Genomic DNA, 27,734 nt, shown 5'->3' on the forward strand with positions numbered 1-27,734 from the left:
AAAAAAAAAAGCAGGCACAGTGCCTGGTCAGTCTTTAGGTGACTGTGGCGCCATGAAGTGATGCGATTTAACAGTCATAATGTAATCTCGCGGGAAGCTGGCTGTTAGCTGGCTCTATAAAAGAAAAGCAGGCACGGTGCCTGGTCAGTGCTTAGATGACTGTCGCTCCGTGAAGTGATGCGATTTAACAGTCATAATCTCATCTTGTGGGAAGCTAGCTGTTAGTTGGTTTTATAAAAGAAAAGCAGGCACGGTGCCTAGCCAGTGCTTAGATGACTGTCGCGCAGTGAGTGAAGTGATGCGATTTAACAGTCATAATCTCATCTTGCGGGAAGCTGTCTGTTAGTTGGCTCTATAAAAGAAAAGCAGACACGGTGAGTGGTCAGTGCTCAGGTAACTATCACGCCCAGTCATAAAATAATCTGAACGAAGCTGGCTGTTAGTTTCTATAAAAGAAAATCAGGCACAGTGCGGCTTMCAGTTCGCTTAAACGTTCTTTACAGTCCGATCATTCAGTTTGTATAGTAACTATGCGCTATAGGGATCTGATCAGAATGATTTCTTTGGAAATTATATTGTTGCCTTTAAGAAGAACCCACATCTAATTTAGTGAAGATATCTCACCAAAATCGAAAAATTCGTATTAAACTATTTGTAGTATAATAAGTTTTAAATGTCTCGCAAAAACTGTGTAAATAAGTTATTTGATAAAAAAAAAAATTGTATCCTTTCAGGCAATATAACCTATATAGACAATTTGAGTGGAGCAGGAGCAGCTATTGCCGATGGTAATTACATAGTGACTGCAACCAATGCTGGCACACTGGATGCTGAACTAAGCAAAGCCGTTGTTGTGGCCGCCGCAGCAGCTGGTAACGGTAGTGGTGGTGGTGCGGCAGGCGCTGGCAGCGGCGGCAGTGGGCATATCACACGTACTGAAGCGGATAATTGTGCCTGTTCTTTGAATGCAATGGTTATTTGTCAGCAATGTGGCGCATTCTGCCATGACGATTGTATGAGCGCGTCGAAGGTGTGCGTCTCCTGTGTGATCAGATGAGATAATGAAGTCTCTATAATAACCTTTTAGGCCTTGCGCACATGTAGTGGAAGTATTTGTGGTTCTGCACTAAATAAAATACAACAATAGTTATACATATATATAGACATATATATATATATATTAATACTTGATTAGATATACCTAATTACATATACATAGATATATTTACACCAATATATCAACTAAAACACGAATTCTGAATTCTGCAAAACAAAAACAAACCCAACCAAAATAATACAAAAACAAAAATTMACAGCTGGTAAATGCATAAATATCTAAATATACAAAAACAGAAATAAGTTCTGCTATAGAAAATGCTTTATGCAATTATACATACAAGCCGAACTATGAGAATCGCTGCCGTTCAGTTTGAACAAGCGTTGTGATTTTTTATATATTATAGCGCAAAGTAGTATGCGGAGAAGAAGATGTATGTTTTAGAAAGTTTTAATATTTCATTTTTTTTTTCTTTTTAATAAGACTTTTTGTCTTTATAAACACACCGTTTAAATTAACAAAAGCAATGTTTATTTCTGTCCCTACTTTCGCTATAATATGCAAGAAATTGTAACGAATTCAAGTTTTGCCTTTAATGCTGAGACGATAGTTACATCAATTTCACTATAATTATTATTTTTTGTTTGGTATATATGTATTTAAMACGCGTATTTCATAAAATCCACTTCCAAAGCGTTAAATATCTTAGTAAAAAGTTTTTCAAAGAAAATTAACTTAAAAATTTACTGTACAAACCACAAGATTCATTGTTGCAGTATCAAGTATCATGAAACGCTAATTTAACAATACATATTGGTATACAATTAGACGCAACACAATTTAAGATAATTAAGTGAACTTTTGTGAGAATTTTTGCATAATTTGATTGTGAGATCCTTGGAAAGACTTCAAAATATTATATATAAACATAAATATATATATATACCTATAAATACAATTAATATAGTACTACTATTTTTTTATTGCATACCATACAAGTTTTTAATGAGAAGCCCAGTTTCATTCACTACTTATTTTAGACATATTTTTAATATTTTTGTTATCATACACAATAATGAGGTTTAAGGTCGCTAAATATACATATGTACATAAAAACAGCGAGTGTATAATTAAAAGTAGAAATTTTTCACACATCCTACATACATACACACACTTGCCCAACGCGAAATTCTCACCATCAATATATTTATTCTCATTGAATACTTCTAAATATGCATAATATCGCGGGTGTGTTTTTTACAAAAATATTTATGTATGTATCTTGAAATTACAAAAATTTCGAAAATTGTTTTCATCTTTTCGTTATAGTTTGTATTACTTATTACTAATTAATTGCAGTAAGCGTTATGTATATGTAACCTGTAAGTAAATTATGTATGTATATTTTTCAATAAACATACATAAATAAATGAGGAATAATAATATATATACCTATGTAATAAATATTTTGTATATATTTATTAAAATTCGAATATTTTAGGTTCGTTGCTCTATTATAAGCTATTATATATAAATACATGCAACCACACAAGCATACATAACATATATAGTATATGTATGTAGAAGGWTAAAATTAAGTAACATGGTCACAATTGGTTCCAACTGTCCCCTGAGAGCATGCATACAAACCTTTAGATATTAACAAGAAACTTAATTACGTCTAAATACGGCTGAACGGTACATAATATTATGTATGTATATTTAAATGAGTGCCAGCCAACTTTATCGTATACACATAAGAAAATACACCAATTTAGTTTTTGTTAACACTGCTTGGTGATATGTTTGTTAGGCCGCAGGCAGATGCTGGAACCCCGTGTAAGCGCATATTCTGTAAATAATATTTTATAAGTCGCCCAAATACGGACAAATTACATAACAAATAAACAAATATAAATACATAGTACATATTATATATTAACATTAAWGCATACATACATAATTACACGCATACACTACTCGTACTGTATTTTAAACTAAAGTAAATTAATAAAGAGAGATCCGTTGATACAGAAAATAGAATTAAAAACTACATACAAGAATAAATACATAATTTTGCTCCTAGACGCACGTATCGCAAAATATCCAATAAATATTATAAAAAAAAAACAAATACAAGTTTAATTATAGTGTTTCTTTTCGTATAACTGTAATGGGAGATTATCGCATATAAACGTTCCTACGATGGTCTGGTTAATTTGAGCTGAGTCGATGTAAACTTGTGCGTCTATCTGTGTATATATGTATGTACATATACCCGAACTAGTAAGTTTTTAAGATAACGATCTGAAATTTTGCAACGTTCTTTTCCTCCCGATATTAGACCACAATATCATACAGCCACCATAATTAAGTTCTTGAATGAAAAAACTTTTTTTTTTGTAAAGATATCTTCACAAAATTTGGCAAAGATTTTTGTTCAAGAAAAAATATTAAAATATTTGAATATTTCTTTTTCGATGCAAAATATGAAAATTTTCACTTGAGAAGCTGTCTCTTATACACATCTAGATGTGTATAAGAGACAGCCTTATAGAGCATACATATGTATATGAAAATTTTATTAAGTTCAAATGCGAGTTAAATGCGATCAACATGTTTGTGAATGATTTAGAGTTCTTCATGGGTTCTTGCATGTTGGCGTTCTTTTTCTTTCGGATACGCCCAAAAATATGAAGGTAAACCTTTAACATCTCGTTCTCTTTTAACAAATGCACTAAATGACGAAACACAATTTCCGATGAAATGGTTTGCCATACCTAATATGGCTAGATCAAGGTGCGGATCATCATTATATAATTTATGGGCGGTAACATTCATACGCGACAATGCTGTGTTTAATTCTATTATCATATGATTAGCGTCTGCTGCCACAAATATTGAACGAATCTCATTGGTAGGATTACTTTGCTTAACGCTCTTAATCAAACGTTTGATTTGTCTAATAATAAGCTCTTTAGATGGCAAGCAAAGATCGAAATATAATGAACCACGCTCATTATTATATCCGAGGCATTGTGGTGAAGCGAATAACTGCTGACTATCTCTTACATGTTCACATGCTCGTACCCAGTCAATACCATTACGGAGGTGAATACCAATAAAAGCACCACGAGGTAAATTATTTTTAATAAAAGTACGCATCATATCTTCATAAATATTTGACCAACGTAAATAACGATGCAAATCCCTATTCTCGGCTTGTACGGGAAAGCTAGCTGGTGCACCAGTAAATGGTATAACAGGCCATTCTGTGGGCGGATACTTCTCTTGCCATTTTGTTGCCATTGCTCTGTGATGTATGTCGAAGTTAAGAGGACTGTAGAACACAGAATCCACGAAGGATATGTTGTACGTATCCCAAAATGGACCAAAAGGATTTCCATCTTTTGCATGACAGTCAGGTTTCGGAGCTTTATTGGGACTTAAAGTTTTCCTTTCCATGTAGCAAAATGAAATACGTTCATTTTCAGGCCAAACTTTTGGAGCCATATGCATCATAAAATCAGCCATTAGTATAACACGGTGAAATTCTTGTAAAGGCTTCACCTGAAAATACGTGTCGAAAGGAACTTGTGTAGAACGTATTTCACCTTTCCTATATTCAACCCATGGTGGTAAAATTAATGTACGATTAAGAGCTTTGGAGAAAGCTAATGCTCCTAAGAAATGATCGGCTTGATTACCAAATCGACCTAATGACAATAAACAAAATAAACATATTTACCAAAACATTGTGAAGTCAAACAAAAATATATACAAACCCATGCAAGGACAATATGCTAAATAGCCATTGACATCAATTTCGGAAGCATTGCTAGATAATAGCAATGTCCAAAATACAATTATCCTCAGTAACACTAGCATTTTACCGGCTTCTTTTTCAATCAATTGGAAAAATGTACAAACAAATTACTCAAAGCAATAAACAAAAACTAGGTTAGTGCTGGTAAGCGTATAATTTCAAAAGAAACTATGAAAACGACAGTGTTGTAAAGTTAAGAATAACTTTGTATAAGGCTGTAAGTTTATTCATACAATTAAAAATTTATTTGTAATAATTTTTATTCGCAATTAATTTTATTCATTTTTGAAAGCTAGAATTCAGAAATTTCTTTATTTCCCCTTTTTTTGATTTTTTTTTTTTTTKTTCATGTTTATGTTCCCAACAGATGTCTCTGAAGTTTATTTTGCTTCACGTGAAGTTTGTGTAATAGCGCATAGGTAACTTGTAAACCCGTTCCCAGGTAGCTATATTACCATCAATTTGTCAAATGAATTCGAATACGCTTAATCAGAAGTCATTCATACCAACACCACCGGAGAAGGGCAGTTTTCCACTTGATCACGACAGCATTTGTAAGAAATACTACCTCCTGTACATGAATTGTTTGCGCCGAAACAACGACAACAACTCGCAGTGTCGCCAAGAAGCTAAAGAATACCTTGGTTGTCGCATGCAAAACAATTTGATGGAGCAAACGCAGTGGTCCAAGCTGGGCTTTGAAGACGAGAATAAAACAAATACCAAGGACAATAACAAAGACAAATTGCAATAAATCAAATTAAATTCTTTAAATATCAAAATACGATTAAAAAACTTCAAAGCAACCAAATAGAAGCTATGATGAGACCTCAAAAGAACATACTAATCGGTGTCACGGGAAGTGTGGCGACTATCAAACTACCACTGCTAATTGAAAAAATACAAGAATACGAAAAAGACTACACCATAAATGTGAGTACATGCATAATTACCAATCAATTAAAATTTTATTGATCCCAATACATGCACAATTCGCAGATTAAAATAGTCCCCACAGAGCACGCTAGACATTTTTTCGAAAGTACGCTTTTGCCTGCAAAGGTAAAAATATTGATTGATGTCGCTGAGTGGTCAATGTGGCAAAGAAGAGGTGATCCTGTATTACATATAGATTTGGGCAAATGGGCAGACATCCTACTAATCGCACCACTCAGCGCAAACACACTGGCCAAAATAGCAACGGTATGATTGTTTATAACGCTCATTGTTTATAAACTTTAGTTTACATTCAATATTTTTTATTAGGGTATATGCGATAACCTACTTACTTGTGTGGTACGTGCCTGGGACCTACACAAGCCGTTACTCTTCTGTCCAGCAATGAATACTCGTATGTACGACCACCCTCTGACATATGAACAAATAAGCAAACTTAAGTCTTGGGGATATACCGAAATACCTTGTATATCAAAGATGTTGATGTGCGGAGATACGGGCAATGGGGCAATGGCCGAAGTGTCTACAATCGTTGAACGATTAAAACCCTTTTTAGAAAAATCATAGCTTCCAAGTTTTACACCTATGTGCATACACAATTAGATGTATTTAGATAAGAATTACAAATATTTGGGTACATGCGTACTGCGAAGTGACGTCATTCGTTATCGGTGAATAATTTCCTGCAAAGCAATACTTTCCAAAAGGAACACACATACATTTATTTAAGTAGTATACTAAATAAATATATAAATATATATATCTACATATAAATATATATATCTACATATAAATATATCAATTCAAAAAGGTTTATATAAATTTATAATGCAATTCAAGTGTTTGTAGTTTCAATGATTTTAAATATATGTGCCAGATACATTTTTTTATGTTACGGTTTACCTCGATCATGTTAAAGAAGAACCCTCCGATATAATTAACATTGATTGGTTTTCCTTACCTCGAATTAAATTTATTTAAATCATTTATAATTACAAAAGACCAAAATATTGTTGTCTGTGGCTGTTAGAAAATGTTGAATTCAGTTAGTGTATTAATTTTTGACTGCGCGCTAAATCGAGTTGTGCTGCTGAAACACTACCCAAACCTTCACGCACCGAATTCAAATTTTCTTTCCAGGCGTAGAGAAGGTCGCGTAATTGTTGCCACTGGGTTGCGCCAAATGTACGATGCATGGTTGATGAGATGTGCACTTTGCGATTGGCCTGGTCGAGACGTGCACGCACTAATTTTGTTTTCAGTACTTCAATAACGAATGGTTCAACTTCATCTTCGGTTATTTGTAATTCTTTTGTGAGTGTTTCAAATGACATTTCAGGATTGCTTTCTGCCAGCTGCATGAACGTCAATAAACGCATTTTTTTCATATTCTGCTCATGATTTAACCCTTGAGAAGTAACAAATTCCTTATGATCTTCATAGAATTGAATATACGATGGCAATTTGTCGGATACAAAAATTGACAACAAGTCATGTATTAAATCACCTTCCAAAAAGCGCACTGGTTTAAGGGCTAACAATGGATCCAACAAAAATGTGTTGGGATCAGCAAGTGCTGTCACGATGCATTTCATGGCATCTTCTCGAGCAACACAGGCATTATCAGCTGTGTAAGTGCCAAGCAATTCAATCATAACTTTAGCTGACAACTCCAAGTTAGTATCCTTGGTCACATCGTGTAACAAGCGGTATAGTTTCTGCATTTGCTCACTAGATGGTGGACAATTAGCAAATTGTGATTTCAGTTGATCAACACCTGTGAAAACTTCCAAAACTTGGTCACTTTGTTTCGCCACTTGAACAAGATGATAATAAACATGATAGCGCAAAGGTGATGCTGTATCCAAGTTGTTAAACAGACGCCACAAAGACTCTAAGCAAACCTTTGCCAATGGCACATTAGGAGCTTTCGTCATTTTTTCACAGTAAGCCAAAACAATATTTTCACCGCGGTCGAGTGGAATCTATTAAAAAGAAGAATATGATACTAATAAATTCCGATTGTAATTTTCTAAATAAAAACTTACCGTAATCATAATGGAAACAATACTGTTAAGGATGCCGTCAATTTGAGAGGGTTCGCCATCTTTGAAACAAACATCGCAAACTCCAATGATTTTATGTAAATCATCTTCAACACCTTTGTTAGACTTTTCGGATGAAATCTCGGCTCCCAACTTTTTAAAGAATTTTCTCAATTCTTGCACCTAAAAAGTCAATGCAAATGCTTAAAGCAGCATTATATACAGAAAACATAACCTCAAAGCCAGGATGTTTCACACCACAACCTCTTAATTATGATTTAAAAAGAAATTCTATTTACCTGCTCGTCCAAAGACAGGTCAATAAATACCGGAGGAGAATTCATGTTTATTAAAGTTTCAATATGTGTTCGCAACTGTTTTTCAAAGCCAAATAAATTTACACCCGCAACACCTATGCGCTACACGTAGCAAAAAGAAACAAGGGAAATGCTTCTTCTTGAGTTTTGCCATTTACGCAAATACTGAAAAAAATTCACAATAGTATATTCATTCTTGAAGTTGACGGCTGCAGATAATTATGAAACGAAACACAATTTCTTAAAAAACATACAAYAAAAAATAAATTGTCGCTTTCTTTTATTCAAATTCAAAAAATTAAATATAAATATTTGTGTATACATATTTTTTTTTTATTGATTTACTATGTATAATATAGTTGAATAACTAGCAATTTCATTTGGGACCTTTATGAGGTTTGTGTCTTTAATCTAAAATTTTAATTTGAACATTTCATTAAGTTCAACTTAATTATTGATATATATCCACAATTTTTAAATTAGACATTATTTATTCTGTGGGTCGACAGGCCAACATGTAAACCGGGTATAATCCTTTGGGAAAGCTCTGCTGTCGCCAAGTTTTTACAATTCGAAAACCAGCGCTTTTTATTGCAGTTTCGTATATTTTCAACGGACGTGTTACTGAAGAGTCTTGCTTATCCTCTTCAACTATGTTGGACGATGTAACATTCTCCTTAATTATTAAATAACCTTTGTTTGTTAGACCAACACGCATGCGACGGAAAAAGTTGAAAAGGTCACTTTCAGTAAGATGCCCCAGAACCCACTGACACCATATCACATCATATTTATTCGCAGCTGGTGTAAATTCTTGAAGACCCATATTGTATATTTCCCCTAAGCGACCGTTATGCTCATTACCCTCTGTACAATATTCGCGTGCTTTTTCTGTAAAACTAGCATCTTGCTCAACAATATCGGTTGTATTAAAACGGGACATTAGTAAATTTTTTGTTATACGCCCAATACCCGCACCACAATCGAGAGCGTTGTTTTTACCCACGTCTTTTAAGTCTCTTAAAAAACTACTGGAACCCTGGATATCAATTCTATTTAGATATCCTAAACCACCAAGCATGCCGTTCACCGTAGCAGGAACTTCGGACCAATACTTTTGCGCCCTACCGTAAAAATCATTTTCAGTTGAATTGTTTTGGTCAGCTTGTGAAGTTAGCAAAGGATCCTTGTTGAGCACAGACATTTGAGTTCCTTTATAAACTATGTTATATGAATATTTTTACAAGAATTTAYAATAAAGATATTAGCTCACTCCACAACACATTTTTTGGCAGAATCTACGCAGACGTCAAACTTGCTCACAAAATGCTTCTTCTTGGTGAAATGTCTAGTCAAAGTAATTTGTGTTTTTTGAGTTTAAAATTGTTGATGATTATGTTGGAAAAGCTATCCGAAACAAATAAAAGAAAACACAAACCGAAATTTATTTCCTRAAATATTAGTAAATTATGAGTAAAATCAAATTATTGCAGTTTTCGTGAACTTTAAAAGACTATAAAGGATGTGGCAACGTCATAATCAGCACTTTGTCAGCAATTTATATATTCAGCGACAATCGGTCGCCATATTGGCAAAGTAAATTTTCCTAAAAATCGGTGAAGTGAAGTAGACAACGTCGTAGTTGAGTGTTACGTGAAAATAAGTGATTTATAATACAATTGAAAGTAAATTTAAAGCAATAAAATAGTGCTGATTGTATAATTAAGTGACTTCAAGTAAAATTGAAGGTAAGTTTTGACGTATACTTCTTTCAAATAAGCTAAATGTTGACGAAAATATTCCTGTACACATTCACATACACATTTTTTTTTCTTAACATTTCTCTACAAAATATGGAGATTATGTTCGTTTCTGCTAAAAATTGATCGAAGAAAGTGCCATGCTTCATTTAAAAGTACAAAAGTAGATTTATATATGTGTAAATTGTTATATTAACGAAATTATATTCATATGTATGGACATATATATATGTATATTAAACATGCATTCACACATATGTGAATTTATATAATATATACATGGTTTAGCGAATATGCCTTCGAGTGATCACCATCATGGCGTAAATTTTGTAGCAAACGTTTGCGAATCGTATGTTTACGTGTATTAAACGAAACTGTTGTAACGACTGACATGGTTATTGACGTTACCGCAATTATAATAAGAAATGCCTACTTTTGTCATTAAAAAAWAAATATAAATGAAAAAATTGTTATTGCATTACTTTTAAACAAGTTTGCAAATACGAATAATTAAATACGTTGGCTTTAGTTCATGGTAATAGTGTTAATTTTTTAATTTTTTATATTTAAAAGTATATTACTATATATATTATTGTGTATATTATAGATGTACATTATTTTTAAATTACAATGAAATTGTGTGTATGTACTTGCGCTGAAAAAATCGATGTTAATGCTTGAAGAGTGTAAAACATGAAAAATAATTGATATCCTTAATTTTCAGGAATTCACTTAAAATGGAAATATCTGTGAAAACTAAAGACGAAAATGAAGCACGTGTGGCAGAAGAATATCTCTCCAGCTTGTCTGATCTTACTTGCAACAGTAAACCCTTAATAAATATGCTAACAATGTTAGCAGAGGAAAATATTGGATGCGCGTCAGTTATTGTTAAAGTGGTGGAGCAACACATCGCTAAGGTTAAACATTTTTTTAAAGAATTTGAAATAGGTTAAAAAAACTATAACATGGTATATCATGGATGTATCATTTTTCGCTTTAATAACAATTCAAAAAGCGTTAAAAGCTTATGAAATGTCGTTTAACAGGAAACTTTAGGTATTTTAGTCAGTGTGTCGATAAAATAATCAAACTGAAAAACCCACAAAACGCTAACTGCTTGGAAACTCCATTTTAGAATGATGTTTATCCAAAAACTTCAAAGTTTACTTACCCTTGAAATAATAAAAGTTGTGTTTAATAAATTTGCGTAATCTGTGTTTTCGATTTTACCATCGTGAGGCAAAATCTTGCTGTTAAAAATCAGTGTGGAAGAATTAATTTTTATTTGTAAAAAAACTTCAAATATTCTAAGTGCTGAAAGTTTATCAAACTGCATAAATTTGCGTATATGGTCTTTTAGTTTAAAATAATCTTCAGAGAATTACAACAAGCAAGTGTTCGTACAACTTCATTAACTGAAATTTTTGAATATTAKAACGTATAAAGTTTCAGTACGTAATATCCGTTTTGTGGTTTATTTACAAATGTCCATTATCACCAGATTTTATATTTTATCACATTAGAAAAGTTTTTAAAACGTTTTACAAATGTTAGATATTAATACAACATTTTTTCGATATACAATCTATTTGGTTATGGTTAATCACAATTTATACCAAGTTGAGCTCTAGTGTTCCAGGTCTAAAAGTGTATGGAAATTTACAATACTACAAAATGTGAACATCTATTTAAGCTAGTTTGTAAACAAAATAAGACTTTGCATGCGTATTTCTGGGAAATAATCCCGTGAAAGTTTTTAAATTAATTTACAGCTTCAGCGGTCCGTAAAATCCACCGGATGTGGCAAAAAAGATGATAATTTGCATATCAACATAAAAATATCATTTTAAACCACTAACATATAAACTAAATTTAATAAAACTTCTTTACAAAGATCAGTTATTTTTGAATGTCTTTTATTTCGTGATGCTGTTGTAGCTAAATATATTCATAAATTAATATATAAACTTATAAGATTTGATAAGACGCGCAATATGTCAGGAATTGTCGAATATGATATAAATGTGCTTTTGCCGATATGTTTTAGGTCAAAATTGTTTCGTTAGTTTTATCAAGGTATTTATTTTTTAAATAAAAAAAAACGTTTTTGTTTTTTACTWTTGGTTAACGTTCTTGTATCTAATGTTAGGTTTATGACAATAAATTAAATAATTAAAATCTGAGTTAATTATAGTGAGTTAAAGGAATTATGATTACAAGAGATTTTAGTCATATTGCCAAAAGAAATAGGCACACCTCAGCGCACTGCTGGTGCTGTTTGTCGGATGGATGCTTATCCCATAGGTGTCAATTAATTGCAGTTTTTTAAATGTATTTTTTCGTTTATTCCCACTGTTCCAATTCTACAGGTGCCGCCAGATATAAAGTTGCCTTTGCTATATTTAATAGATTCTATCGTGAAAAATGTGAAAAGCACTTATATTCATCTCTTCAGTCAATGTATTGTGAACATATTTTGCGATGTATTCGAAAAGGTAAGCATTTAATGCTGGAGAGCTTTACAGCTGTTGATAACTAATTTAATTTTACCCATTATAGCCAAATTTGAACAATTGAATATCGTAACAAATTTTAAATAAAAAAATTTTAGTACACTGTTATGGCTATTTTTTATTAAGCAATTTTTTAGTTGTCAACAGTACTTTAGTACTCGAAACTGTTTTGGGAGTTTTAAAGATTTTGTTTCATATTTGTATTACAAAGGTTAATGAAAAAATTCGTGAACGTATGTATGCACTACGGTTAACTTGGAATGAGGTTTTCCCATCACAAAAACTATACGCATTGGATGTAAAAGTGAAGMGGATTGACAATAATTGGCCAATCACAGCAAAGCAAGTACCACAGTCCATCCACGTAAATCCAAATTTTCTTAAACCCGTAAGTAATGGAAATATGTGGTATTGAATAATGTTGTTTAAATGCAAATTTCTAAATTTTCTACATGTTAAATTTTTAGAATTATGATCTCAAAGTACAACACGGAGATGTTGAGGAGATATTACAAGCCAAAACACGAGAACTGCTGGAATTAAAAAAGCGTAAACTCGAATTAGAGCTTGAAGCGACCAAAAAGAGCTTGGAAGAACAAGATAAACAGTTGTCGAAAGTAACAAACGGCCTCATGCCACCGGAAGCGGGCACTACAATGGGCGGTTCGCGCATGCCCGGCGTGCCTGCGCAAATAATGCCAACTGGCATTATGCCGCCTGGTTTAATGTCTCAACACCACATGCATCCACGGCCAACACATCCGGCAATTGTGGGTGGTGGAGCGGTGCCACCAGCAGCACTTTTCCATTCAAATTTCAACCAATCCAGACCACAGCATATACCAGTTGGTATGATGCCTATGCCGCCTCAGGTAAAAAAAAAACATACACATGTATATTGGTCTTATATCCAAATTCATATCCTAATAATCAATCCATTTTGTGTAGAATTTCCCGCCTACGAGCACTGGCAACAAACCGAAAGTGCATCCTGTAAATCCTGCATTATTAAACACCATAAGACACCGTGATCCACGTTTGGCACGTCAACAGCAAATGCAAGATGCAACGCCATCAATGCGTGGCTCATCAAAGTCAACCACTTCGTCATCATTTCGTGGCGCCGATGCGAATAAATCTGACAATAAGTCATCTTCAGCGTCGTCTTCGTATCGCAATGGTAGCAATAGCAACAAAAGCAGTCGCGGTGATTCGGGTAGTAATACGAGTACGGAAAGCCGACGAAAAGGCAGCTCATCACGTGATAAGGATAAGGATAAAGATCGTAAACGTAGCGAATCAAAGAGTTCCACATCATCCGGTAGTTCGTGTTCCTCGGAGCGACAGAGAGGTATCTCATCCAGTGCCGCAACTGGAACTACAAGTAGTCGCAGCAGTAAAAAATCAACTAGTAACAAATGTGATAAAGATGCTTTTGAAATTGCGCCACTCTCTACAACATTCAAGCGTAAATCCTCAACCACATCATTGTCCGGCAACGAGTTAACAACGTCAAAAAAGAAGGAACTAAAACGCAAAACACACAGTTCACATACTTCACCAACCAGTAAGAATCGTTCACGTAGTCGTTCGCCAATTGATAAAGCTACCGGTGTTGGCACAACAATTGGCGCCGGCGGAAGCAGCGCATTTTCGGATCGTGATGACAGACAAATATTTTCAACAAAGAAACTGTCGAAAGCGATCCATTCTGATGCCGAGCACGAGGAGGAAATGCAGAAAAATGCCGCCGCATTAAAAGTAGAAAACAAAAGTAAGAATCGTTTACACTTTCACATTATTTCACAGCTTTTACGAGAAACATGTATTATCAATGTCCGCAAAATAGAGAGACAGTTGGGCGCGTGTGGACTTTGGTTAGATTTGTAAAAATATTTGAAGTCTATTACATGAAGCAAAATACTATTGTTTTGAGACATTCCAGAAGCTATATTTGGCAATTACCCATTCGTATTTATTGAAATAAATACATGAAATACACTTTGCCCGAAAATTTGACTCATTGTTAGGCATGAAATGAGCTCTTCTTCGCTGTGTAAGCTCAAATTGTTTTAYTTTGGCTTTGGTTTTTGTACCCTTTGGCTGTTGTCTTTTCACGTATGTTACCTAATAATACGTTTGTGTGTGTTTTTTTTTTATTTCTACTGCTAAATATCGAATTCAAAGGTCAAATTAAGTAATAGTTTAAGTAGACTTTGAATGTGATAAAATAAATACTTTTTATGAAAAAATACGCTCAACCAAAGTTGTTTTACTCGATTGTTATTTGAAAACGTTTACAAACCAAAAACCGTTCCTATTTCCCCCTGATGATTAAATGCATTTCGGTCGGGTATTCTGTGTAGAAGATTGCCAAAGTATGTCTATCAAAATTGTACCAGGTTTAGTTTATGCCACACGTCCAATCTCTCTTTGAAATTAAAATACTTTCTTGTAAGAGTATACAAAAAATTATAATAATTTGTACATTAAGTAATAAGTTAGAAGAATTTCTGAGAAATTAGTAGCTAAAAGTAGCTGTGATACTCATAACATATGAACATATTTAGTTTAATAATGATAGTACTAAACGAACAATGCCAAGTGTACAAACATTTAAAAGAGAAAACTTATATAAAAAAAAATCATAATAAAGATTCGCAAAATAAGATAAAATCAAGTTCATTGCTTGTATATTAAAAATTAATGTCAAGCAAATTCAAACGAGYGAAAGCATATTAACACTACTTACTGCAAGCTGACCTTGTATGTAGTTTTCTAATGTTTACATTTCCACTCAATCTTTATTTACTGCCGATGGTACATAGACGCATATTTTATCTCATATTATATAAACGCCACCGCCACAACATTATAAAGAGTGTTTGCACACTTTTATTCTTAAAATTTTTTTTTTTTTCCTAAACAACAAAATAATAAGTTTTTGAGCAAAACAAAGTAAATTTTTTTGTGTTTTTAGTTTGTAGYGTTCATATTTAGTTTTTAGTAAAAGTAATATTTAGAAACAGAACTTAACTAACAAATTTAACTTTTTGTCTCAACAATACTAACTACAAGCTCAACAGCTAATTTGCTACACTTGCAGTGATTTAATGGCACTTAAATTAAAAGTTTATGAATACTTTTTTGTGAAACTTTTTTGATGGAAATAATTTTTCACAAAATACTTAAAAAATGTTATGTTAGACGTTTTTGTTTTCGTTTCACCACCGTTTAATACAGCTAAAGTAAAGTAATTTTTTTGCTAAGACTTATATTTTGTGGTAAATTAAAAACTGTTATCCGTTATAAATATTATGATGACTAAATTTGGCTCGGACTGGTCCATTTAAATCACGCGCTAACCGAATCGACAAAAGTTTCACTTTTCACCATCGATTCATGGCGCTCAAAGTAATACTTTTTTTAATAATTGAAACTTGGATTGTTAGTGCAATCTCCGGTTATTGTGTTTATAAATTATTTTATAACCCAATAGCGCTGCAGCAAGTACTCTACTATTTCTTTTGCGGTGTGTCTCCGTATTTGGCAGTTTTTTTTTAATTTGTATACTCCCGTACCCCTTTCACTTTATTATTTACATTGATGTTTGCACTCCATATGAGAGCATCAACTGAGCGCGTTCACCAAGACTTTATAACTTGTCCGCTATTTTTAATTTTTTAAAATTGGTTTAAGTAAATGCATTGTTTATTTTATGTTATTTTCGTATTGATTTTTTTAACGTAATTTGCTAGTCGTATACTTTTATAATGTGAATATTTAATATTGTCCTTGTAAATTTGTGGCAACTGTTTAATATTTTGTAAAAATGCAAATTATAATGATTAATAATAATAATAAACCAAACAATAAAAATATTAAATAAACAAAATAAATAGTAAGCATGAAAACGTAAGAGCAATGAAACAAACGTAAGCATAAAAAAACCAATTTTAGATATTAAAATAGTGGCCGACGGATGTTTGGCAATTGCTGCGCAAACGGACATTGACTTAAGGCATTTCCCCCCAATCGCTGCGTACGCGCCACAATTAGAACAGCTCGTAATAGCTTCTGAAGCGGCGAATCTTAAAAATACTATAACTACTACTACAACAACAACATCAGCAAAAGTGTCGTTTAAAATTCAGAAATTGTATAATAAATTAGACAAATCTACAGCGCAACAACCGGCGACAACTGTTGCACTTGACTTCGACGACGAGATGTCAACGGCAGCAGCAGCAGAAACAATAGCAGGATCGGCAAACATTAAAGGGAAAGATGGCAACGCAGTAACAACGTTCTTGAAAACTGAAACTTTTACTAAACATAAAATTGATACAGATGACAATAATGATCAAGGTGTTGGTAGTGGTGGTGGTGGTGTTATTAGTGTTAGCGGTAGTGTTAATGCTAAGCGTCACAGCAGCCTTGACACTAAGGAACAGCTAGAAAGCAAACATAAAGCGGAGCCATTGTCGCCAGATACAATGGAAATTGATAAAGCCGATAGCGATGAGAAGAAACGTGTCTCTACATCAAGAACAGATCTTGAAGAACCATTGGCCAAGAAGATAAAGCAAGCCAAATTCGATGCGTAAGTATTCAAGTACAGCCATAAAAAATTACGGTCATTTTCGCTGCGTGTCTTACAAATACTTTTTTTTTTTTTATTTGTACTTAATTAATTTTAGATTGTTTGGAGACGAAGACGTAGATTTGCGTACTTGTATACCACCACAGATACTAGCCGTACAACAGCTACAACAAAAATCACAACAAGATGCTAAGTCGCCAACACCACCACCTCCTCCATTTATAACAGAGGAACAGAAAGCGGAGAGTTGGAATAACTTGAAGGTGAGTAAAGACAATGAGAGGACGAAGTCTGAAAGTCATATCGAAGCGCTGCGGTGCCGATTGCAGGTTTATGTATTACTCGTATCTTTGAAATCTGTTTTAAAGAATCACAAATTCAACTTGAGTTCTTTATTTATWTTTTTATTTTGTTTTTAAGACCTCAAAAAATACAAAATCAACATCATCACCTACGAAGAAAGCATCTACCTTGGATGACGTGCGTGCCAAACTGGCAAAAGCAACCAAATACAGCAAATTTAATAAATCAGGTAAATGTTATAATATTTAAAAAATTAGAACTTTTTCTAAAAAWWTTTTTTTTTTACAGAAAAGTTAAGTAAGGATATTACCCAGCGTGTTAAACTTTCGGAGCCACAATTAAACGATGACTCTCAGGATGCTAACGACGAAAAAATACGTACGATTGTAGCACAGGCACAAGAGCTGCTAGAAACTAACTCCATCAATCAGGACCAATATAAGAATCTTATGCAGAAAGTAATGTCTATCAATGAGACGAGCAAATTGAAGGAGGCAAAGAAACGTGAATCGCTTCAAGGCAGTACTGCAACGAAATCCAAACAAATTGAAGAGGACGAGGAAACTGCAGAAGAACAACGCGCCGCAGCGGCACGTGAAGCTGTTCTTAAGAAGCGTATACCAAAATTGCGTAGACCTTCAACCTCTACAAACGACAATAATGCCAATAATTCCATGCCTACCACTGAACTGGTCAATAGCAATTCCTCAACAACACGTTCGCCCATTTATGATGAGCGTAGTAATGACAATAATGATATAACTGCGTTACAGCGCTCCAAGCCGCAAAGGGAGAAACGCTTAAAACCAACAAAATGGGGTGAAAAAGTGGATGGCGTCGCCATCGCAGCTAATATRCCGGGCAATACAAATCCACCTAAATCATGGACGAAGGGTAATATGATGCGACCACATCCTAATATCGGCGGCTACCGCGGTGGACCACCGCCAAATATGCCCATCATGCATCCGCAAATGCCTTGGCAAATGCAAATGCCGCCTGTAGTTGCGCCCGGTGGGCCGCCATTTGTGAATTCTGGCCCGATGATACGTAGCAGCGTACCACCGCCTCCACAAGCACCAATGGTGCCAATCATACCACTACCTCCTAACATACCGAAACCGTGCAACTCTATTGATAATCCGCAGGCCGATTTAGTGCGGACCATCACGATCGATGGACTCTCAAAAGAGATACGCATTTACGATCAGGTAGCCATTGTGTTCATGGAATTGGATCAGCCACGTGARATCGGGTTTCAAGCGGGTCAACGTTCGATCATCATTGATGATGAGCCACCAATAGCGTTGCAATTCAATGATGATTATAAAACGTTCAGCATTAACGGTCAGCCACATCGTTTGCGTTTCGGTTTTCCGTCGCGCGAACTGTACATTGATGATCAGTGGTATGAGATATATTTCGGTGGACCGCCCGTCTCGATTCCCTTACAAAATAGAATACATATACTTAAAGCTGAAGGTCCGCCACCACAAGTGAATATCGGTGCGCTGCGTCGAGATTTGGTTGTGGGTAAGATCAATATGATTGTTGATGCACACATTGTCATACCGTTGTTCCTGGATGCGAAACCGCAAAGTTTTAAATTGGGAAATCAAGATCACACTGTACAATTTGCTGATAACCTATTGACAGTTTTGCTGAATGGCGAGCCCGCCAAAGTGGAGTATGGCGGTTTGCCGAAGAGCTACGTATTGGGCGGTATAAGTTACTTCATACGATTCGGCGCATTGCCACAAGGTTTGAAAGCAGGCCAAATTGTAGTTAAAGATATGATTTATGTGAAAACCGAACCGCCAGCACCGGAACCAATACAAACAATCGYACCAGCTATTCAAGCAATTGACGAACCGCTAACTGAGAGTACACAAAAAGATATTGATAATAAGACTGAGCCGGAAAAAGAAAAACAAGAAAATAGTATGGATACAGCGGAAAGTGTTCAATTGGAGGCYTCGTCAACTAAAACACCTGAAAGTGTAGAAGCAACGAGCGCAGTTTGTGAACCGGAAGTGGTTGGTACAGCAGGCAGTGGCAATTCAGCTATACCGATATTCTCTGCCACAGCATTGAATAAAATTAATATCGACGAGCTGTTCCAGAAACTAGTATCATCTGGTATTTTGGGTGGAGCGGGCAATGTTATAGCATCTAGTAACAAGGATGCCGGTATTTTGCCCTCAGCTGCCGCGCCTGAAGAGGAATCACCTCAACCGGTTGCCATACGCCCAATCGACCTGACCAAATCGGACACGATTAAAATACGCCAATTGGCAATAATCGATACAATATTCTCTGGTATGCAATGCAGCAGTTGTGGTGTGCGCTTTCCACCAGAGCAAACTATCAAATATAGTCAGCATTTAGATTGGCATTTCCGACAAAATCGACGCGAACGAGACCTATCCCGGAAGGCACATTCGCGTAAATGGTATTATGATCTAGCCGATTGGGTGCAATATGAGGAAATTGAGGATTTAGAAGAACGTGAAAAGAACTTTTTCGAATCGCAGCAAAATGATGTGGAAGCATCGGACGAGACATCAAATCAAAAGTGGCTAAATTCACCGGTACCGCTTAGTTGTCCGGCTTTACCAGAAGATGTCGATCGTGTCTGCGATATGTGTCAAGAGAAGTTCGAACAATTTTATCACGAGGAAACTGAGGAATGGCATTTGCGCAATGCCATTCGTGTGGAAGATAAAATATATCATCCGTTATGCTACGATGACTACAAGGTAAAGAAAGAAAAAATTGTGTTTTTCGTTTTAGACTAAAATAAAAATTGGAATATCCAATAGGCTGCACTGAATGCTMAAGTTGAAGAAATAGAGGAAAAGGAGAAAGAGAAGGCTGCAGAGGAAACAAATACCGATGATGATATGATTATCAAAATTGAAGGTGATGAACATAGCGATGGTGAGTATTTTTTTATGTTTTTATATTAYATTTCGTAAAATACGAGGTTATGGTATGTTTAAGACTGACAAAAGCATAGAGCAAAATCTATTTTTCGTGACTGTAGTTACGGTTAACCGTAAGAAATATTAATTATAATTTGTTTTTTCAGTTGAAGGTGTAAAACCAACTGGCAACGTTCCGGAAGACGACGACGATGACGTTATCGTATTGCCTAATGAGGAACCCTCTGTGACAGAAATTGACGATGACGATGAATATGTACCGGAAAGTGTACCGCCAATCGCAGATAAAGATTCCATTGACATTGACACTGAGAATAACGGCGCCGAATCAGTAGACGCAGATGCGGATGAGGATGCCGCTGGATCAGATGTGGAAATACAAGAGCCGCACATTCCATTCACAGACTTGGATACATATGTGGAAAAGGAACAACCGGATACCGACGAAACTTCACAAATGTCATTCTTTAATGTGAAAATTAAAGAAGAACCAAAGGATGACGATGAGGATGAAGATGACGGTTTTGAGGATGTTGGTACTGTGCTGATACCACCTGATGAAGAGATCTCCATACAGAGCAGTGGTAAGTGCAACATAATAAATTTACAATAAATTAATTTCATATTTCGTTTTTTGCTAATGTAAACTGTATTTTATGATTTACAGAAGAAACACAAACTCAAACGATTGCGTCTTCGACGTCCGGCATGTCGCCTACTGCCGAACGGCCACCCTCCTCACAATCACTTGTTCAAGTCGATACWACGGAATTCGCTGAGGGCACTAATACAAATACAGTAACCGCAACTCCAATTGATTTGAATAGCTCGATTGATGGCAATCTCGGCAGCGAAGATGAACATAATTTATCCACAGTTGGTCCATCACCTGCGATACCATTGGCTAGCTTAGTTAATAAAATTAAAATAAATATAGCTAAGAGTAGTATAACAGCAAATAATAGTAGTACTAATAATAATAGTAATAGTAATAATGGTGGTAGCGCCTCTGCGACAGGCGCAACAACTRCAACGGCAGTCAACAACATGCTGATCAGTCCAACCAAAGGCTCAACGGTGTCCGATGCACATACAATCGATGMTAATAAAGACAACCTTAACGGTGTTGGTGGTGAAAATCCAACATCATATAGCCATGTATCAGCCATAAGTGTTGTGTCCACAATACCGGTACTATGTGGCGGCGGTACGACTGGCGTACGTACCACTACCCTAGCCCCGGTGGTGTCGAGCAGCAGTAGCAGTATAAAAGCAGCTGTCAATGCAGAGTCCAATGTAAGTACGATATCTGTCATTGGCAGCTATGGCAGTACATCCTCAGCGCCACGTTATTTCCCTCCATCAAGTACCAGCACAGTTGTGCCGACTGTTTCGAAGCGTCAAACAGCACCACCGAAAACGTCAACGCCACCGCCGCCACAAGAGGAATTAATAACGTATGAATTGAAACCGGCTTTGCAAAATGTCAAACTCACTAAGGCGAAAAAAGTACAATGTGGCATCGAGACATCAGGCCTCTGTTCAGTTATGTAAACCACAAGAGCAAAATTTTGGCACATTATTTAGAAACTAAATGGAATGCCATGAAGGGTTTAACATACATATATAGTTTTTCACATTGGAATGTGAATGAGAGAAATTTTACGTTATTGTACATATGCATATGCATATGTGTATTATGCTGTACGATGTTTGGGGAAATTACATACATACCAACATTGATGATGGATTGTTATTTTAGTATGAACATTTTAAAAACAACAACATTAATGTTTTTAGTTTAATTTTTTTTTACCTTACCTTTAGAAATGTATTGAAACACTTAATTTTGTTGAATTCGGCGTACTTCTTTTGGTGCGCTTGCGCAAATGAATGTGTGTGCGTGCGTGCGTGTACAGTTAAGCGTGTGACTTGAGGTCAATGCGTTTATATACACTTTTAAATACATTAAATAGACGCACTCGGTCAAACATGAGTATATTCAAGCCAACCAGCCATTGCATTCTCACTGCAACACATTTGGAGTATTTATATCAATAAACAGAAAAAATAAAGAACAATTTGTTATTACTTATTTACTTTTTTTCACATATGATTTGTAAAATTTTCTTCATGAATAATATAAATAATAAACTGCATTGCCTATAATTATGGAGCCACATATGACACGGTCTCTTTATTTTAGAAAATTCACTAGTAAAAAATTGAGTTGGGATTTAAAGTTTTTGCCACCGACTGAAATCTATTTCAAAACTGGTAGGTCTTGGAAGAATACAAGTACGTCGGAATTGTTAAGACTTATTGCCACAGAAGAGTAAATTCAAAAATGCGCAGATCCGAAGGAAATAACCAAAAACTACAGCTAAATTTTAATTACCGTTACTGTTTTCTGACTGAATTTTGTCAGTATTGATCTAAAGATAAGAGTTTAAGTTCATCGAGYATACGAAGTATTGGCTAATGTTATTCGGATACTTCTTAACAAATTTTTTTCAAGCCTGGATGGATGAAATAAAATTTTACAAAATATTAACGAGAAGTTAGGATAACTTAATATAGATAAAAGCAACGTACTCTCCACCTCCCCCTCTAACTCCGGCGATATAATTAATTGTATAATTTTCTGTTAATGAATCGACTGAAGGTTTATGAGCTAGCTTAATTTATTACTATAACTTGCCTTCCTTTCGCCATAATTTGTTTAATGGCGAATCGAACAAACACCTAGCATAAAAAAATCGCTAATGAAGCTATATGAGCACATTATCTCCTCTATTTGATATAACCATATAAGTTTGTTGCTACTTTTATAGGTAATTTGTTTTTGTTTTACAAGAAAGCACAGATCAAACATAATACGGTAGAGAGTAACGAAGAGAAAAGACAAAAACTGAATTTTTGAAACACATCATCGGTATAAAATCGATTAATAGTCGATAAGAATCAATTACCCTTAGCAAAAGATACGTGCCTAGTCTGTAAGTGCTGAGATAAATTTAAGTTGTTTTGTATATTTTTAATAAATAATGCGAAATTCTACAACACCAACGCACACTCTGAACTTCCCGGAGCAATTAGAGTGTTTTGAATTTTGTAATAGTGATTTCGCATGTAATTTAGTAGCACTTGCTAGTCATAAAAAGATTATATTGGGACTCATAAATTTGCCGGTAAATATTGTGCATGTCGACATATAACATACACAACAAACAGAGTATACGAAATATTTATTTGTTTAGGAAGAATCTGGCTGCTTTGATTGGAAACGTGTGAAGGACTTGTATCACGAAAGCCGTTGTGTTTCATTATGTTTTGCGCCAGAAACTTCAATGGCAGTAGTACCCAAATCGGTTATATTTTGCGCTGCAGGTTCAGATTTTCGTTTGCGTGTATTTCGCACAGATTTGCAAAATTCTGACACTGTTCAAATACTCAATGGTAGGTGGGCATGAATATCTCCAAATGTATTAATGTTTTATACACCACATTATTTACACAGGTCATAGTAATTATATCAATGAGGTTATATGGGATTGCAATAGCGAATTCCTGGCATCAGTTGGCGACGATAACACTTGTCGTATTTGGGATACAAAGTCAAATTTTGAAAATACTATAACATTTCATTTGCAATCAGCTGGTATGTCGGTAAAATGCCACCCGGAGGAACCACGTAAAGTCGTTGTGGCAGAGAAGAGGGGCGTCATACATTTATACAATATACAATCAGAAGCAGCCATAATATCCGTAGAAGCGCAAAAGTCGCCACTAAAATCAGTGGATTGGTGTCCATTAAATCGAATGTGCATAACAGCGCTTGTAGCTGGCGATATAATATCGTGGGATTTGCGACGACCAACACCAATCGATATAAAACAAGTACATGAAGATGGTGGACAAATTGTACGCATTGCGCCAAATGCAGAGACTGTGGTAGCAAGTGTTGGACGTCCTGATGTAGCAGTTAAGGTTTTCACCGCAAAATCGCGTATACCCTTGGTTGATGCCACGCTTAAGCTCTATGGTGGCTTGTCTTGGCACCATCGATTGCCCTATATAGGTGTGGCAACAGATCGTAAATTATGCTTATGGAAGTTGCAAATTAAATAAACTACAAATGTGCTTGTTGTTTGATAAATTGAAAGCATTTTTAATTTTATATAAAGCATTTAATTTTTTTGTGACAAATGAGTAGACGGAACAGAATAGTAAATTTTTATTTATTGCCGTTAGCTGTTGTAGCCAAATATTCCTTGTAACGAACTTCTTGTTGTTGTTGCAGTTTAGTCAGCTTTTTTAACACACCTTTGCTTAACTCCTTACCKTCAGCGTCATGTGTTGGTAAACCCTGAAAGTTAACGAATATATATACATTTTGTTTTCATTCAAACATAAGTGCGTGATATTTTGTTTTCATTTTAATATAATTACTTACATTTTCATCAAATTGAGAATATTTCTTTTTTTCATTAAGGAACATCTCTTGTGGGTTAATACGTTTCTGTGCTTCTTTAGCGGCCAACAGTTGGGCAGCAGCTTCCTGTTTTCGTTGTTTTTCAGCTAGACGTTCTACATCGGCAATTCTTTTCGCTTCACGCTCCCTCAATAATACTTCCCGATCCACCAATTTAACGGCACATTTACCGTTTTCCTTATCCTCTAGCCGCACACCTAAATTGGGCAGTACATCATCACGTAATTTATCACACAACTGTAAGATGGCATTTGCTTTTATAATCTTCGCTTCTTCACGCACATTATTCCGGAATTCGGCTATTGCATCCACATATGGTAGTAAAATTTTTTCAATGTCCACATTACTATTAATACCTCCACCGACGGGGAAACCAATACCACCACGTGGTCCGTCAATAGCACCGAATATATGCAGAATATCTGTAATATATGCAGCAATCCGACGCAGTAAAAGGCAGTTCACGTGATTTTTATTATCACGTATGTAGACATTGGAAACGGAGACCAAATCACGCAACGCATCCAGAGTGCTGCGCGTRTCAACGTTGTCTGTAAACCAAGATCATTTATAGAATAACTACTATATTGCGATGTGTTAATAAACTATAAGCAATATATTACCACATAATGCAGCATGTACTGCATCGCGCGTTGTCTTTAATTTGTCTTGTAGGGAAGCTTCCGCAGTTGTCCATACGCCAAATTGGGCGCTTGGGGAACCACTATCCATATGCCGAGTTAAATCTTTTACATTTAAAAAGAATTCCTAAAAGACATGAATTTGTGTGATTAGAATATATTTTTTTAGTTACGAGAAAGCACTTACATTCATGAATCGTTCATATTGGCATGCCATCTCCATTGTGTTGCTTGAGTAATCGAGTGTATCTTTCCACGAATGTAATAAAAATGCTAATCGCATCTGACATGCAGTATTTTTCTTTAATGCTTCTTTTATCGAAATGAAATTTTTTAATGATTTCGACATTTTACAACCCGAAATGGTTAAATGACCGGTATGCAGAAAGTATTTTACCCATTCGGATTGATCAAAAGCGGCTTCGGATTGAGCTAATTCATTGTCATGATGAGGAAATTTTAAGTCAACACCACCGGTGTGTATGTCAAACATTGAACCAAATACGTCCGAAGCCATGGCGGAACATTCTATGTGCCAACCTGGACGACCTCTTCCCCAAGGACTGTCCCACGAAGGTTCACCTGCTTTACTCGCCTTCCAAAGTGCGAAATCGTTGGGTGAACGTTTTTCAGAGAGACKCTCCGCTGTGAGCGATAAGTCACCTTCACCTTCTTGCAATGACTTCGTATCACCATATGCTTCGGGCACAAGTTTGGCATAGTGATGTTTTTCGCGGTTATCAAAGGCATTCACATCAAAGTAAACCGAACCGTTTGCATTATAAGCAAGTCCGTTGTCGAAAATTCTTTGAATAAATTTGACAATCTGTGGTACGTATTCGGAYACACGGGTAAGCACGTCTGGTGGTAATATCTATTAAATAAAATTATTATTACAAATAAGAGAAATTTTAACTTTCCGAATCTGCTCAAAATACTAACATTTAACGCCGCCATATCTTTGTGATATTCATTCTCCCAGTATCGTGGCAATGTTTCGAAGATAGCATTATCCGTAACAGTAGAGCCCTCCTTGCGATCTAGCCAATCGAATATGGGATCTTTTGCTTCGGCCAAATACAAGATGCGCGCTTCATGTATCTTTTCTGGATCATTACTGGCTACAGCCATGATAAGCGTTTCCATTGCATCATTCATTTTTATTAACATTCGTTCAAACATAAGTTTTTTATTAGGGTCTGTCGCTTCTCTACAGATTACATTGAAATTATCCAATACCTCTTTTTGATCTGCTAAGAATACGTCCAAAGATATCGTGGTGGCAAGCTTCACATATCTTTCATAGAGATAGTTTTGTCTTGCACGTTTAATGATCTTATCATCAATATCAGTTATGTTCATCACATAAAAAATATTGTAACCAAAATAGTCCGAAAGTATTCGTCGTAAAATATCGAAAGAAATGTATGACCTAAAATTGAAACGATAGTATTTCAATGATAATTACGGTAGCAAAAAACGTATTTATCTCTAGTTAGGTATATACATACATATATAGCGTCTATGTTGGCAGACGTGGCAGTAATTTTAAATTTACCTAGCATGCCCCATGTGCGTTGCATCGTATACTGTTGGACCGCAACTATACCAGGTCACATTATTACCATCCAGTGGGATGAATTCCTCCTTTTGCCTTGTTAAACTATTGTACAGCCGCAATTTTGGACGGTCTGTAGTTGCTGGGGGTAGCCATTCCGGTTGAGTTCGTTTTGACATCATTAACTTGTATTGTTCAAATTATTATATTTATATTCCTTTGGATCTTTAACAGAACTCGATTTTCACAAATAGTTGAAACACACTTAATATATATACTCTATTTATCTGTATCTTATGTATTATTCACCGATCAAACAACTTTCAACGTGTTACAAGAAATTGCACCAGCCGGAGCACATTGACAGATGTTTGCATATGCCATTAGGAAATCTAAACATTAGATCAGCTGTTATCTACGAATATGTCTGCAGAAAAACAAGCACTTGCGTTTAAGAATTTATAATACCCCAATATCAATTTAATAAATAAAGTCAGCTTATTTTGCAGTGTAAATTACAAATTTTTTTTTTTTTTTATGTTCAATGCGATATTTGTAATGGGAACAATTCAAAATATGTATCGATTTAAAAAAAACACCATAACAGGGAACACTCAATAATAAATGAAACGTTTGGAAAATATATTTTTTTTATTGTGACATACCAATTGTATTCTAGGATTTGTTGTTTTTGTATGATTTTTCACTCAA

The 27,734-nt window shown here is 35.1% G+C and overlaps 9 protein-coding genes across 13 annotated transcripts in view; 5 read left to right on the forward strand and 4 right to left on the reverse strand.

Annotated features, from left to right (window-relative positions):
• The window catches only part of LOC108967164 (polycomb protein Asx), a 12,657-nt gene extending 10,162 nt beyond the window's left edge, over positions 1–2,495 (forward strand). For all 3 annotated transcript variants that reach the window (XM_018930435.1, XM_018930437.1, XM_018930436.1), the window contains one exon: positions 735–2,495. In XM_018930435.1, the coding sequence (XP_018785980.1) occupies positions 735–1,057 (323 nt within the window). In that variant the 3' untranslated portion in view covers positions 1,058–2,495. The remainder of the gene's footprint in view (positions 1–734) is intronic.
• A 1,111-nt stretch (positions 2,496–3,606) lies between these two features.
• LOC108967165 (GDP-fucose protein O-fucosyltransferase 1) lies at positions 3,607–5,016 on the reverse strand. The gene is made up of 2 exons (XM_018930439.1): positions 4,843–5,016; positions 3,607–4,773 (listed from the first exon to the last, which is right to left on the reverse strand). The coding sequence occupies exons 1-2, from the start codon at positions 4,943–4,945 to the stop codon at positions 3,689–3,691; spliced, it is 1,188 nt and encodes a 395-aa protein (XP_018785984.1). The 5' UTR covers positions 4,946–5,016; the 3' UTR covers positions 3,607–3,688.
• A 253-nt stretch (positions 5,017–5,269) lies between these two features.
• Positions 5,270–5,654, forward strand: LOC108967168 (cytochrome c oxidase assembly protein COX19). Its single transcript, XM_018930442.1, has one exon. The coding sequence runs from the start codon at positions 5,353–5,355 to the stop codon at positions 5,635–5,637; it is 285 nt and encodes a 94-aa protein (XP_018785987.1). The 5' UTR covers positions 5,270–5,352; the 3' UTR covers positions 5,638–5,654.
• A 36-nt stretch (positions 5,655–5,690) lies between these two features.
• Positions 5,691–6,606, forward strand: LOC108967167 (phosphopantothenoylcysteine decarboxylase). The gene is made up of 3 exons (XM_018930441.1): positions 5,691–5,816; positions 5,883–6,086; positions 6,150–6,606. The coding sequence occupies exons 1-3, from the start codon at positions 5,703–5,705 to the stop codon at positions 6,405–6,407; spliced, it is 576 nt and encodes a 191-aa protein (XP_018785986.1). The 5' UTR covers positions 5,691–5,702; the 3' UTR covers positions 6,408–6,606.
• Positions 6,607–6,777: 171 nt separating this feature from the next.
• LOC108967166 (eukaryotic translation initiation factor 3 subunit M) lies at positions 6,778–8,335 on the reverse strand. The gene is made up of 3 exons (XM_018930440.1): positions 8,185–8,335; positions 7,889–8,068; positions 6,778–7,825 (listed from the first exon to the last, which is right to left on the reverse strand). The coding sequence occupies exons 1-3, from the start codon at positions 8,227–8,229 to the stop codon at positions 6,887–6,889; spliced, it is 1,164 nt and encodes a 387-aa protein (XP_018785985.1). The 5' UTR covers positions 8,230–8,335; the 3' UTR covers positions 6,778–6,886.
• A 303-nt stretch (positions 8,336–8,638) lies between these two features.
• LOC108967133 (alpha N-terminal protein methyltransferase 1) lies at positions 8,639–9,541 on the reverse strand. Its single transcript, XM_018930381.1, has 2 exons — positions 9,476–9,541; positions 8,639–9,414 (listed from the first exon to the last, which is right to left on the reverse strand). The coding sequence occupies exon 2, from the start codon at positions 9,404–9,406 to the stop codon at positions 8,693–8,695; it is 714 nt and encodes a 237-aa protein (XP_018785926.1). The 5' UTR covers positions 9,407–9,414; positions 9,476–9,541; the 3' UTR covers positions 8,639–8,692.
• A 232-nt stretch (positions 9,542–9,773) lies between these two features.
• Positions 9,774–22,513, forward strand: LOC108967172. Of its 3 annotated transcripts, none has more exons than XM_018930449.1 (13): positions 9,774–9,950; positions 10,687–10,882; positions 12,335–12,460; positions 12,690–12,866; positions 12,946–13,350; positions 13,427–14,252; positions 16,439–17,081; positions 17,179–17,344; positions 17,502–17,613; positions 17,673–20,143; positions 20,207–20,324; positions 20,476–20,913; positions 20,997–22,513. In XM_018930449.1, exons 2-13 carry the CDS (start codon positions 10,700–10,702, stop codon positions 21,881–21,883), a joined length of 6,552 nt encoding a protein of 2,183 aa, XP_018785994.1. In that variant the 5' UTR covers positions 9,774–9,950; positions 10,687–10,699; the 3' UTR covers positions 21,884–22,513. The 3 variants fall into 3 exon arrangements, with proteins under 3 accessions (XP_018785994.1, XP_018785995.1, XP_018785996.1); XM_018930450.1 differs by having other exon boundaries at positions 9,775–9,950; positions 16,652–17,081; XM_018930451.1 differs by having other exon boundaries at positions 9,775–9,950; positions 16,664–17,081.
• Positions 22,514–23,298: 785 nt separating this feature from the next.
• LOC108967181 (nucleoporin Nup37) lies at positions 23,299–24,488 on the forward strand. The gene is made up of 3 exons (XM_018930467.1): positions 23,299–23,520; positions 23,590–23,788; positions 23,850–24,488. Exons 1-3 carry the CDS (start codon positions 23,377–23,379, stop codon positions 24,458–24,460), a joined length of 954 nt encoding a protein of 317 aa, XP_018786012.1. The 5' UTR covers positions 23,299–23,376; the 3' UTR covers positions 24,461–24,488.
• Positions 24,489–24,503: 15 nt separating this feature from the next.
• LOC108967180 (cysteine--tRNA ligase, cytoplasmic) lies at positions 24,504–27,390 on the reverse strand. The gene is made up of 6 exons (XM_018930466.1): positions 27,024–27,390; positions 26,408–26,897; positions 25,653–26,339; positions 25,448–25,592; positions 24,786–25,375; positions 24,504–24,698 (listed from the first exon to the last, which is right to left on the reverse strand). The coding sequence occupies exons 1-6, from the start codon at positions 27,203–27,205 to the stop codon at positions 24,567–24,569; spliced, it is 2,226 nt and encodes a 741-aa protein (XP_018786011.1). The 5' UTR covers positions 27,206–27,390; the 3' UTR covers positions 24,504–24,566.
• Positions 27,391–27,734: the final 344 nt, after the last annotated feature.

Source organism: Bactrocera latifrons, unplaced genomic scaffold, assembly GCF_001853355.1.
Source record: "Bactrocera latifrons isolate USDA-ARS-PBARC rearing strain unplaced genomic scaffold, ASM185335v1 scaffold_179, whole genome shotgun sequence".
Classification (NCBI taxonomy): Eukaryota; Metazoa; Arthropoda; class Insecta; order Diptera; family Tephritidae; genus Bactrocera; species Bactrocera latifrons.